This window comes from Leptinotarsa decemlineata, unplaced genomic scaffold (genome assembly GCF_025532065.1).
Source record: "Leptinotarsa decemlineata unplaced genomic scaffold, Ldec_3_MD MMD2_P_RNA_scaffold_2, whole genome shotgun sequence".
NCBI lineage: Eukaryota > Metazoa > Arthropoda > Insecta > Coleoptera > Chrysomelidae > Leptinotarsa > Leptinotarsa decemlineata.
In genome coordinates, this window is record NW_027412529.1 from 12,691,530 (window position 1) to 12,705,830 (window position 14,301).

The 14,301-nt window shown below is 35.9% G+C and overlaps 1 protein-coding gene across 3 annotated transcripts in view; it reads left to right on the plus strand.

Annotated features, from left to right (window-relative positions):
• Positions 1–14,301, plus strand: part of LOC111513200 (beta-1,4-galactosyltransferase galt-1) — a 318,653-nt gene that overhangs the window by 80,099 nt on the left and 224,253 nt on the right. For 2 of the 3 annotated variants that reach the window (XM_074183706.1, XM_074183715.1), the window contains exon 2: positions 13,544–13,787. In XM_074183706.1, coding sequence (XP_074039807.1) covers positions 13,554–13,787 — 234 coding nt within the window. In that variant the 5' untranslated portion in view covers positions 13,544–13,553. Of the gene's footprint in view, positions 1–3,115; positions 3,222–13,543; positions 13,788–14,301 lie in introns of those variants that run through there. The other variant, XM_074183711.1, reaches the window with a different exon arrangement.

Below are 14,301 nucleotides of genomic sequence, written 5' to 3' on the forward strand. Positions count from 1 at the left end.
CTTCATCAGAAACAGTTAAACGTTGGTTTGCTAACTTCAAACGTGGTCGTAGAGACACCGATGATGCAGAACGCACTGGACGCCCAACTGAGGCAGTAACACCAGAAAACAAAAAAAAAACAGAAAATCGTTTTGAATGATCGAAAAATTAAGTTGCGTGAGTTAGCTGACATTGCAAAAATATCAAAAGGAAGTGTTGCCTTGAGCATGAGCATTTGAATATGAGAAAGCTCTGTTCAAAGTGGGTGCCGCGCGAGTTCACTGTTGACCAGAAAGAAGAACGTCTTGATTCTGCGCAGTGTTTTTCCATACTTGAATAGAACAATACGTAATCTTAGCATCGATATGTGACAGTGGAGAGAGAAATGTTTATTCATTGGTAGATTGACAGTATAAGTTACATAGGTATAATGATATAAGGGGGCATGTTATAGGCTTATGCCTCTTCAGGGATGAGTTGCTTTACAAATAATTCGAATTAAAATTATCGGAGTCGGTAATTGTATTATTGATTGGAGTGTCCGGTTCCATTGCGGTGCTCGTTCTTGAGGAATTGGGTTTTTGTTGGGCTTCAGTGTGTTCCAAGCCGTGCGCTGTCCTCTATCTGATCACCAGTAGGTACTCCTCTAGGATGTCCTGGATTTGCTCCGTCAGGTCTTCCACTGCTCCCAGGAGTCTGACTGGGGGCAATGGGAGCTTCTTCCTAGGTATCCTTCTGGGTCCTCCACATGATCCAAGGGGTGGTGAGGGTGCTAATGGCTGCGGTGTTGTTGCTTATCATGGCTTTCGCAGTGTATCTTCCTTGTAGTTCCTGAAATCTCAAGTTGATTGGGGTAATATTTATTCAGTTATATAAATCATAGGAGGAGTATCGGAATGGGAAGTTATGGATGTTTCGTAGGATTCGTCTCTCAGTTGTAAGTATGTGGTGGGTTCGTCTCTGGGAGAGCATGCAGTAGATCGTGGCTTCAAAATCCAAGATCCGTCTTATGAACATTTTGTACGTATGTAAAAGAGTCTCACTGTCGCATCTACCGAGCTTGCCTCTCAGAGCTTTCAGGAGATTGGCTCTTTTCCGGACTCCATCCAGAGTTTCTCTAAGGTCGGTCTCCCAGTTGAGGGTACTCGTGAAAGTAACCTCCAAGTAGAACACCGAGTCCTGGAGTTGGAGGTTCTCTCCTAACAGTCTGAGGTGCAAGTGTTCAGTACTGAGTCTAGGGCGGGTATTGGGATATCTGAATAGTATGGTTTGGGTTTTGAAGAGGTTTATTTTAATGCGCCACTTGTTGCACTAGTGCTCGAAGTGATTTATCATTTCAAAAACTACACCTTACGATTTGATCTCCACAAGCTTTATTTGAAAAATATATCACATGTTTCGCTAGCACAGTAGCTTTCTCGAGTGATTTGAATACTTCAACTTGTTCTTACATTATTATTGATATACTACAGGTAACCATAATTGAGACTACCTCCAAAAATTTATCTAAACGTCTACCTAAGGTACCTGTTCAATTATGATCACCTGAAGCATATTACCTCACATCTACATCAATAATAATTCTCTCTGGGTTTTTTTTAAAAAACAAGTTGAATAATGGTGAACTATCTAGTTGGACATTCATTAGAATGTTTGAATTTTTGAGTTTAATAATTTTCCATTCTTCCGAATGATTCCGCTTCAAATTTTTATTTTCTATGTGTAAAATTTCGAACTCTTCGTTAAAGATATGATTTTCTTTTAGAAGATGATTCAAATATGTTGAATTTTTTTTTTTATTTACATAGCTCGTATGATGTTCCTGGATTGTGTTTGTAAGAGGGGGTGTTAGGGGTGGAGGAGTAGAGGATTGTGTCATGGGCATATTGTAGGATTTTTCAAGTGGAGGGGGCGTCGTGAACATAGAGTAAGAATGGGGGAGAGGCTAGGATTGAGCCCTGGAGGACTCCGGATTTGGGTGTAGTGACAGTGGATGAACCATGGATCCATAACTCCACTCCGGAATCGAAACGATCGTCATCTGAGCGGAGAGCAACTGGTGAACCTCGTCGAAAGCGCCTGAAAGCACAACAATCTGCTAGAAAGGTTATGGTCTTGGTATTTTGGGATGTGCTTGGTGTAATATTCATCGACTATCTTGAGAACGAAAATACCATCAACAGTGAATATTGAATAGCGTTATCGGAGCGTTGGAAGTCCGAAGTTGCAAAGAAACGACCGCAAATGACAAAGAAAAACTTTTGTTTTAAGACAGCACACCAAATTTGGCTGCCAGCGACTACTAGCTGTTCGCAGACCTCAAAAAAATGCTCACCGGTGAGAAATTTTTCTCGAATGAAGAGGTTATCGCTAAAAGTGGGGCCTATTTTGAGGCAAAAGATACATCGTTCTACAGAAGTGTCATTAAAATGTTAGAGCGGCGCTGGAATGATAATGTGACTTTTTATGCAGATAACGTTGATGAATAAAGCCAATTTTGAAAAAAATTATTGCTTTTCTTGTGTGTTCCATTTTATATAATTTTTCTCTAATGAAAACTATCATGTCCATCTTTTTTCCAATTAATTAGGTAACAATTCATGAATTTTACGTACATCGTACTTTTGTCATTTCAAAACTCTATATTTTCTGAATGAATGGAGCGATTTTCAGAAGCAAAGCAGCAATGAATGGATATCATTTTTGAATCAAGGTATCAAACGAGCCCCATTTCTTATCAATAAACTAAGAAGCGAGATCTCCGCTCAGTTATCTCAAAATTTTTGGCTTAAATTACCCTCAAAAATGAACTTGACGTTGAGGGATTTTTTAAAACTTCGATCCCTGACAATCATACCTTGTGGTACGTCTTTTTTGATCCACTCTCGTATATTTGCCCGTCGATATTTGTTTGACACATACCTATTTCAATAGATTTTTCAAACCGCGTGAAAGTAGAGTAAATGTTTGTTCAGTTGGAAAAAAGTCTCCCTAACTTGACGATATTTGTATACTATGAACCCATAGATAGTTATTTACAAAATATTTGTAATTCTCGCTCTGAAAATTGAGTAATCTTCGAAAACCGACAATGAAGGTAGCTCAGGATATTAAGTCTATTTATTTTAGCATAAACTGATAAAAATGTATGAATGGAATACCACTCGATTGTGTTATCATCCGAACGTTCAGTTGAGAGGTTTATTCAATTTGATCGTGTTTTTGAAAAGAGTATTCGTAGGTGAGTCTACAAAAATGTTTCAACAGTGAAGCTGGAATTGTTCTTTCTTCATTACTATCGAAAAACTGTATTCAATATGTGTTTTCCGTCAATCAGCTTTGGTATCTTCACGAAAGACAATCCTCAGAAATGAGGATGAAAAAGTTTTACCTTTCAAGGTGTGAACGCAGTAAATATCGATCATTTTACAACTGGAACATTCGAAGTGAATTTGAAACATTTACCATATACATAGAAACGTTACACAACATTGAAGGTGAAATAGTTTCAATGTAAATTTTATCATCAACGAATAACTTCCCTAACACCTTCGATACATACCAGGCAAATAACTTTAACCCGTTTTCTTGTAATTTCCGACTACCGCAGGTATAGTCTGGAAATAAATAACATTGGAAAAAGTGAAATTCTCTGTCAAACACTGGAAGCTTTCACGACCAATAAATATAGTTTAAAAAACTAAAAAAAACACTTTTAAAGGACATTGAACTGAAAAGTTAAAAATAGTTTTTTTTTAAATAAGGAGGATTACAAATAATGCAGCAGGCGCGCGTGTTAATAAAAAAATTACTTTTTCAAATGAAGAAATACATGTAAAGTGAGGTCAAATTATATCAATGAGGTTACGTACATCGCCATCTGCCCGCGAATAGATGAAGAATAGATTCTGTCAAATACAGATCCTGAACTTGAGAGTTACAAGCAAACAAACAAACTACATACATACATACGTACTGGTGAAGCTAATAAAAGCGTGTTGATGAAAATTAATATAATTTTTTCGGCTATGATGACTGTAGTCTGCAGGTTTTTATGCGTGACGTTTCGTCTATAACCGCAGTATAAAGCTGAGACACTCGTTTCATCATTACTATAAGACGGAAGCCTGAAATAAATATTATTCTGATGAGAATAATAACAATGATGAATCAAGGTATGGAAAGTAATGAAGTTTATTCATCTTACCAATTTACATGAATTATATCAGATATATGTGTGACAAATAAATAGGAAACTGAAAACATTAAAAAAAAAATAAAAAAGTATTTCACATTGTTCACTGACAAAAAATTGTCATTCTTATTTTGAAGATATCTTTCAAAATTTATATTTTCAAAGAAAATATCCTCACGTAGCACAGGTATGTAACTGTTTTATCCGTTATGTCCTTTTTTATATTACAGCCTTCGATAAAGGTAATAAACATTAGCGAAAGCTTGGGTAGCTAAAAAGACAATCATTTTCTTTCTAAACAGACCGAATCCCCGAAAACCCACAAAATGCCAAGATTTCGTCTCTGAATAGAGACTTCGTGTTATCACGACGGTAAAATGAATACAATAGAAAGAAACAAAACAAATTAATAATACTCACAAGTAATCTGAGTTTTACAATTCAAAATTGAATATTGATGAACATTTTTTACAAATTTGATTAGATATTCTTGATAAAGGAGAAAAATATACTTTCTGAAAGCTTGAATAACAAAAAATAGTGTTTCCATAGCCCGCAGATATTGACTGAAATACCCAAATCAAAAATAATTTATAGTTATATATATATATATATATATATATATATATATATATATATATATATATATATATATATATATATATATATATATATATATACAGGGTGTCCCTGGACTTCCTCTTTTCCTCTCGGGAATGTATAGATGGGGTCAAAATATCACCAGTACTTCATTTAACTTTTTTTCCTAAAATCCTTCGTTACCAAGTAACGGGCCCTCGAAGTTACAAAATGAAAAATGTTTTTCTTTGATACCTTTTCAAGTGAATATTCAAAATCATCCAAATTTTGGTAATTGACTAAACAAATGAATTCCTTCGATAAGCTTTCATGCAGGAGTCAGTTGTTTTGCTACAAAGTCAGGAACGGACTACCCCCGATGGTCCACACACCAAAACTTTGAAATGACAGATATTTTTCAATATTTTTCAACAAATTAAGGTTACTTGGACAATTTTATGAATAAAAGTACTCGTGTGGAAAGTCGATCGGAGCAACGAGTCTTGATAAAAATGTAGTTTCACTTGATGACATCAAACCCGCTCGTCCACCATTATTTGAAATGGATAATTATCAAAGCAGAAATAATAATGATAACGTTAATTCAACAACATTTATCCTGAGATGTATACCATTATTCGAAAATATTAGTTTTTAAGGAAAATGAAAATGATAGGTAAAATGTTCATAACGAATTTTTATAATGCAAACACGTTTAACTAACGAAACTCAAGAGCCTCAAGAGCAAACAGAAATGAAAAATCCGCTACAGAAACTGCTCGATATGACCACCTTATCTCTATACATTTTCTTAGTCTGCGAAGACACCCTCTCTGTACTTGAAATAGCATTCCAGGGTCGTTTCGTATGGCTTCACAATGTAATGTTATTCTATTCAACAATGCATCTCTTGTGTGAATAGGTGTAGCGTAAACAAGGCTTTTTAGATGCCCCCACAGAAAGAAATCCAATGGATTTAAATCCGGAGACCGCGATGGCCATGAATATGGCCCACCTCTACCAATCCATCTATTGTGGAAAATATGGTTCAGATGGTCACGCACAATCAAACTAAAATGAGGAGGAGCGCCATCATGCATAAACCACATATCTCTTCGGGTTTGCAATGGAACATGTTCCAAAAGTCCATTCAAATCGTTCTGAATGAACTCCAAATAACGTTCTCCATTCAATCGGTCCTGTAGAACGAATGGTCCTATAAGATGGTTTCCTATGATACCAGCCCAAACATTCACGTTGAATTTCCGTTGGTGTTTGGTTTGCAATATCCCATGGGGATTTTCTTCGGCCCATATATGGAGATTATGAGAGTTGATAACTCCATCTCTACTGAAACCTGCTTCATCAGTGAATAAAACTCGATTAATAAAAGTCATATCCTCTCTTTGCCTATCCATGAACCAATTGGCATATTCCAGTCGTGCTGGAAAATCTTGAGGTGTCATGGCATGTACCTTCTGGATGTGAAATGGGTGGAGCAGTTGTTCCCTAATTATTCTATGAATAGTGGACTTGGATGTATGGAACTGTTCTGATAAATTTCTGATGCTCATTGAAGGATCATCAGCGACGGCTTCCAAAATATTTTCCTCCAATAAAACGGTACTACAGTCCTAGGAGCGCCCTCACCACCTCGTTTTGGCAAAACTGTACCTACAATAATATCGAAATAAAACAACGTGCTCAAATTAATTATCAATTATTACATACCTGTCTCCCTCAAGCTGCGATCGACACGCTCGAATGTTTCTCTTGACGGTACCGTTCGATTGGGAAAATGCTCGGAATACAGACGACGAGCTTCTGCAGCATTATAAAATGCTTGTCCATAAAATACATGCATATCTGCATATTCATTGAATGTAAACTGTTCGGCCATATCAAAAAAAATTCAAAATATCCTATAGAATATTGACAATACAATGATAGTCATATGACAACGCACCACTCAACAAAACAAAATCGCATTCCAGTTTCTCATTTTTTATCAAAACTTTCTAAAAGGTTTTTTTGTCAACATCTGTGAAAGAAATGGAACATAATTATTCCCTGGATATTTTCACCTGATCATATGCAGCCGTTTTTGTAGTTCATTCGTTTGCTTTTTATTAGTATAGTAAATATTTTTCCGATGTGCGTTTTTTCAGCTAAATTTAGATTCGTGTTAAAGAATTTCTCCCATAAAATTATAATTATCAGTGAAACTCCTCAACAGTTTAGCTGTGAAGAAGAATTTGAAACATTCGAATGTTGGGTTTCATGAGATTCAGATAACTGATCAACACGAAACGTGATTATTCCACACGTATTATGTACATACAAAATATGGAATGAATTCGATATTTCATAGTAGAGTAGCTTGTTAGTTTAAAAACACCACGAATCTACAGAACTTGATATTTCTTTTGAAAAAATATCTGCTATCACAATTGTGACTTAAACTTCCATATAGGTACTGTACTTTTTGTTTACGACTTCATTTTAGCATACTTTGTAATATTCCTGTTATAAATGTTGTTGAATTAACGTTATCATTATTATTTCTGCTTTGATAATTATTCATTTCAAATAATGGTAGCCGAGCGGGTTTGATGTCGTCGAGTAGAACTACATTTTTATCAAGACTTGTTGCTCCGATCGACTTTCCACACGAGTACTTTTATTCATACAATTGTCCAAGTAACCTTATTTTGTTGAAAAATATTGAAAAATATCTGTCATTTCAAAGTTTTGGGGTGTGGACCATCGGGGGTATTCCGTTCCTGACTTTGTAGCAAAACAACTGACTCCTGCATGAAAGCTCATCGACGGAATTTATTTGTTTAGTCAATTACCAAAATTTGGATGATTTTGAATATTCACTTGAAAAGTTATCAAAGAAAAACATTTTTCATTTTGTAACTTCGAGGGCCCGTAACTTGGTTACGAAGACTTTTAGGAAAAAAAGTTATATGAAGTACTGGTGATATTTTGACCCTATCTATACATTCTCGAGAGGAAAAGAGGAAGTCCAGGTACACCCTGTATATATATATATATATATATATATATATATATATATATATATATATATATATATATATATATATATATATATATATATATATATATATATATATATATATATATATGATGAGCTGTTTTCTCGGGTTTCGCTCCGTGTTCTGTGTATTTTCTCCCCATAAGGATTATTTTCACAACGTTTCGGCAAAGTCTCATTTGCCATCTTCTGATGAAGACCAGAAGATTGTTGTATTAGAAGTTCATTGTATGAATTATGAAAAAATATGAATAGGTACCCAGAAATGAAAAAAAAACTCTCTAAAAACTCTGCGGTACATAGGGAGACGTGAAAGTGGCTATTGTATTTTTATTTAACTCAGTGAACCAATTTCCAGGGCCGTACACGTCAAATTCCATCCGAAATGAATAATTGTCAAAGAAGTGCTTGGAGGCATCTCAAAAAAAGCGGTTTAAAATGTTACAAAATATACATATCTCAAAAATTGCATCCAGTTGATCCCGAAAGACGATTAGAATTTTGTAATTGGCTAATAAGAAGACCTAATTTTCCTGTTTTCCTGGAAAATGTAATTTGGACGGATGAAAGCACTTTAACCAATTGTGTGATATTCAATCGAAATAACGAACGACCCCAGGCAGTTCCGAGAAATTCGATCTCAAGGGCGATTTAATATTAACGTGTGGGTAGGAATTTACAAAGATAGAACTTTGGGTCTTCATTTATTTGACGGAATTTGGGATGGAGAAACCTATCACCAGTTTTTAATGTCGATTTTCGAAGACTATGTGGATGATCTACCTTTAGCTAACTATAACAACAGTTGGTTTCAACATGATGATTGCTCCACCGCACACTACCAGACGAGTATCCAGTTCTTGACTGAAAGTTTTGGTGATGAATGGAAAGGGAATAATGGGCCGGTGAGGCGGCCAGCAACGTCTCCAGACTTAAGTGTTATGGATACATTCTTATGGGGTACACTGAAAAATAGAATTTATGATGAGAGGGAATATCAAAATATTGAGGACCTCTAACACAGCATTGTTAGAGAGTTTGGAAGATTGAGAAGGAGGGAAATTATTCGTGTAGTGAATAATATTCAAAGAAGGACACAATTGTGTTGTCATGAACAAGCATTTCAATCATTTGCTGTGATTTACTTTTGTCTTTACATTTTAGTTAATTATTGTTATTTGTTCAAAGTTATATTATCATTTTTTCGTCTGAAACAAAACCTCATACTCTCCATACCTCACAGGTTTAATCTCTTACACAACACTCTAGAGGCATCGATTGGCACCTCATCGAAAATATTTAACCAAGCTGTGATTTATCTCAAAGTATAATCAACGTAAAACATCGAGGATTTATTCAGGGTCCCTTAGATTTCCTAATCCCGTATTCACTACTCGAGTCCCAAAACCCGTGTCAGAGGATCAATCTGCAAACCGGACAGATCTCAAGAAAATATCTCGGAGAATTTCATTACGAAATAGACTTTTTATCAGTTGAAGCAATGAACGCAGAGGATGTATGTCATTAGTCAGAGAAGGGTGATTTATCCTTTATACTTCTTTCCGGCTACAGATTGGATCTTGAGAAAGGCAATGAGCCAGCTTGAGTGTATTGCTTTTTTGTGAATGTATACGAATACAGGTCAGGAAGACTTCATTTGAAACAGTAGCTTGTGAAGGATCTCGAGAGTTCTTTCATATTATTGTCAAAGATTCTACAGTAGGTACCTAATTAGAGGATGTTTCATTCAGTGCTCCCTATCTTTGAATTTGAATAAAACAAAGTTAGTGTGGGATATCATCGAAATTCTTCATCCTTGAATTCTCCTGCACACTCTTAGAGACAGCGGTGATGTTTTCGGCAGATCTTGCGTTTCGTCGAAATACGATCGTTAACACAAAGGCACATAAAGGCACAAAAGAATTCAATGTATAGTTTTCGAAATACAAGTTGTCAAACCTGTTAAATTCCACTTTCAGACTAATATCAACTAGTTAATATCACACATAATTATCGGTAGAATTGAAAAAACTAAATGGAGTCTATAGTTCTGATCTGGTGGATCTGGTGGATCTGGTGGATCAGTTGATAGAGCAATCGCCATGTAAGCGAGAGTGAGGTTTTTTCCGATATTCCATCGTTCTTCTGATTTGTCCGAATGCCACGATTCATTTGATATTATATAATGAATTCACCATGAATTTCATACCAGTTCAGTTGTTTAAAAATGTATATGAAAAATCTGTTTGATATTAATTCTTCGTCACAGTCTGTACTCTCCAGGTATATCCTAACAAGAGATGTCAACATGACTCAAAATACTGAATAACTTTGATATCTTTCATTTTTGAGTTTTCATATGTTCAAATGAAAATCTGACGTTAGAAATATCAATACAAGCATAAAATATCTTTTTTTTTAAGTTTTTATTTTAAATCGATTACTTCATAAGTCATGTATAATCGTCCGAAAAAAATTAGTAAACATAATTTTCATACATTTTATTCCACCAAACTGAACCAAAGAATATAAAAGACGCATTCAGTATGATGCATTGACAATTTTTTATTCGATAAGAGAAATGAAATTCTTCCAGGAAGTTGTGAAATCAGTTAACTAACGATACATCAGTAAAATGTATTATACAGTTCTGTGTACGATTTTCACTAAAAGGGTTTACTGGCGTTTTGTGAACCCTCCTAATGAAAATGGTCTAGAGAACAGTGTAACATATTTTTCAAATATTAATTTTCATCAAGTAAAATCCACTTGAATAGACGAATAAACATTGTTTTTGATAAATTGGAGCTGATTTCTATAATATGGTATTCTAAAATCTACTAATGCGATCCACACAATGTCCAGAGAATTAATTTTTTGTCAGAGTATTATCGACGTGAAAAATATCTAGCGCTATCTATTTTGGTCACTGCATAAATGCTTCTGGTTGGGTGGCTGTATCTGCAAAGTAGCCGGCCGTGATGGGAATTCGACATAGAAAGGTAAAACCTCATTAATCCTTGTCTCATGTTAGTTTCAACTTCTAAGGATTGCCGTTTTCAAGAGGGTGACAACTGGTTAATGGAAAATCCCATTTTTGAGGACAAGACTTATACCACAAATGGAATAAACAATGAAAATAATCGAAAAAATGGCTGCACTTTAGTATTTGGGATAAAGCCCACCAGGGGGAGTGGCATATCAATCAAAAGGGGACGATGAGAAGAACACAATGGTATGGGTTTTATCGCGAGGAAATAAGAGGAAAAAAATTTGAGAAATGTCAAAATTTTCTGACATGAACTAACCTAACCTAACCTAACCTAACCTAACCTAACCTAACCCAACCCAACCTAACCTAACCTAACCTAACCTAACCTAACCTAACCTAATCTAACCTAACCTAACCCAACCCAACCCAACCCAACCCAACCCAACCCAACCCAACCTAACCTGACCTGACCTGACCTGACCTGACCTGACCTAACCTAACCTAACCTAACCTAACCTAACCTAACTGAAAATTCAAATACAAGTTTTAATTTTTGTCTGTCACCTCAGACACCTGGCGTCGGGAAGTCCGTCACAATAAGTTGGATCCCTTCTTAGAACTCATTAAATGTATAAAAAGTCAGTTCAAACCAAAATATATGTAATAGAATAATATGAATAAAAAATATTTTTTGTCATTTCCTCGCGATGAAACCCATACCATGGTGTTCCTCTCATCGTCCCCTTTCGATTGATATGCCACTCCCCCTGGTGGGCGTTATCCCAAATACTAAAGTCCAGCCGAAAAAATATCGTAACATTGTCAGTTCACTTCGTCTTTCCATATTTTTTATGAGTAAATCGTTCTTAACGATGATGTGTGAATGTTGTTGATCGGTCGGTCGGTAGCCAAGCGGTTCGGCGTGGGTGGTCGGTGGTTCAAGCCCTAGTCTGAACGATCGATCTTCACTTGCTATCGTCCAACCCGTGTTAGGAATCACACGTTAAGACCTCGTTAATCCTCAGCTCGCACAAGTTTCGACTTCTGAAGGTTGTCGTTCGTAGGGGTGCGACATCTGGTTAACGGAAAAACAGAAAACAGAAACATGTCAATAATTTCTGGACCATACAGATGCATGTCTTCTATCGGAGGTCTGTTCGCCGCATCACAAATAAAGTTCAAAATCTTACTTGATGGATATTTGTCATGTAGTTGATGACGTGCGTAACTCAAAAACCACAAAACACTAGAAATATGTGCACAGGTACCTATAGTTCTCGCACCAGACTTACAAGTACAGTAATATTCCATAATTGGTGTATCATGATTGTCATTCATTTCCATATAATCATTGAAAGCTATCCAGAGCATATATTTGCTGGAGTTCCTGAATCTAGAGTAAATTCGAAACCTCAAAAAGTTTGGATCATCTCGTAACTCATCAAACTCCATGATCTCATTTTCTTTTCTCTGGAATTTGCCTTGAATATATGCTGGGGCTAAATCTACTTGATAAATACCTTCAGTCAGATCTCTGAGGTAATCCATGAATAAACGAGGAAAATTTGGCACGTCATTATGGTTCAGCTGTCTCCAGTATCCATTTCTTCTATGTAATTGTTCTATTTCTACTCTTGCTTCAGCAATATTGACTTCATCCACTTTTTTCAGTAAAGTTCTAGCTAATTTTGCTGATAGATTTGGTATAGATATCAATTCACGATATCTGTTGATCAATCCACCAGCTATTTTCAAAAAATCATACAGATGAACGGCGTGATGTAACAAAATTGTTCCTTTGAAAATTTTGAACATTAATTTCAAGTGTCCATTTCGTGCTTCTAGTATTCATCTGGACTTCGTGATGATTTTTGAAATATTAGCTTCAGCAATTGAAAACTGTTTCTGATCGCATCTCAAAACTGGTGGAATATAACTAGTGATGCCCATTTCCTCCAACATACCTACTGAATCGCGGTATCCTCTATCCATTATTAAAATATCGTCTATTTTAAACCAATTTGTCATTTTTTCCAGATCTCTCTCCAGTACTTATCTGATGGAAGCATCATTATTTTTCCGTAGTTTTGAAAATCTAAGCACGCATAGGGACAGACTGCGGGAAGCGACTTCGTTAGTGAAGAGTGAAACTTTTGCTTGAGAAATTCTTTCGCATAAAATGTTGACAATGTTAAAACTGAACACGACGGCGATAACCATCGCCGCATTTCCCGATTTCTATTCGTCACCGTAACATGACTTCAAATTTAATTCAATTATTCTTCAGCCAATCATAAAACTCGGTTTGTAAAAATTGTCCAATACGAACCGCCAATACTGCAGCCGGTTCATTTCTATGTATCGGTTTTTTTGGCTTCTGAGAGTGCCGCCAACTTCAAAAGTGCACAATATCGTTCACTTCGACTATACCATTTGTTTTGCTGCTTCCAAACGGTAGACAATATTCAGTAGTAGTCTGAAAGTTGTAACCTACTATGTGGAGTAACAACATTGTTTTCATACATTTTTTCAGTTCCTGAAATGGATAAGATTATCATCTTCTGATAACGAACCACACGTTTGAATAACTAGTACAACTGTCAAAAAATTAAACTGTTAATTTTATATAATGGAATAACAAGTACCTATCTATCGGCGATAACATCTGAAGTACCCTTCAGATGCTTCAACAGACTATAAAACGCTGGTAAACTTTTATTTCTAATTTTGTTTCAGATAAGTTAAGATGGGTTCGTCTAGCGGAGGAAAAAAGAAATACGTAACGTTTCGTAGTAGACAACGCGCCAACTTGAGTTTTTTCATAGTTATTATGTTTTTTGCCGTGTTCGGCATCATAGTGTTTACGGAAATATTCTTCATTGACGAGAGAGGACGCGCCGTGGGCGTTTTTGTTAGACATGGTTCATTAACTTACCAGCATAAACAGGAGAAAGCAGTAGAGTACGAAGATGGATTTCAGGTGAGTAAAATTTGCTTTTATTCCTGCTCTTGAAAAATGAAAGATAACGGTGGGGTGAAAAGTTCGCAGATTGCCATAAAAAAAAAGTTCGATAATATTTTATTATTCAATATAGTCACCTTCTAGGGCGATATATCGATTACAGCGGTCATACAATTTTTCTATGCCTTTTTTATACTACGGATTGTCTTAGTCTCAATTTTGCCTTAGTTTCGACGACTACCTCTTCGACGGCACTGAATTCCGATCCAGCGAACATTCTCTTGACATCTGAGTACAGAAAAATGTCACCAAGAGCCAGATCTGGAGAATACGGAATTCCGAAGCAATTCAAACACCAATTCTTGCAATTTTGCCATCGTTTCCATTGATTTGTGACACGGTGCACTGTTTTAATGGAACAACCCTTCTTTTTTTTCCAAATGAAGCCGTTTTTCCGCGATACAAACGCTCCAGTAACGCTATGTATGTTCTGTGAGACTATCTCTGATTCACCTCTTAGCTCAAGAGTTGA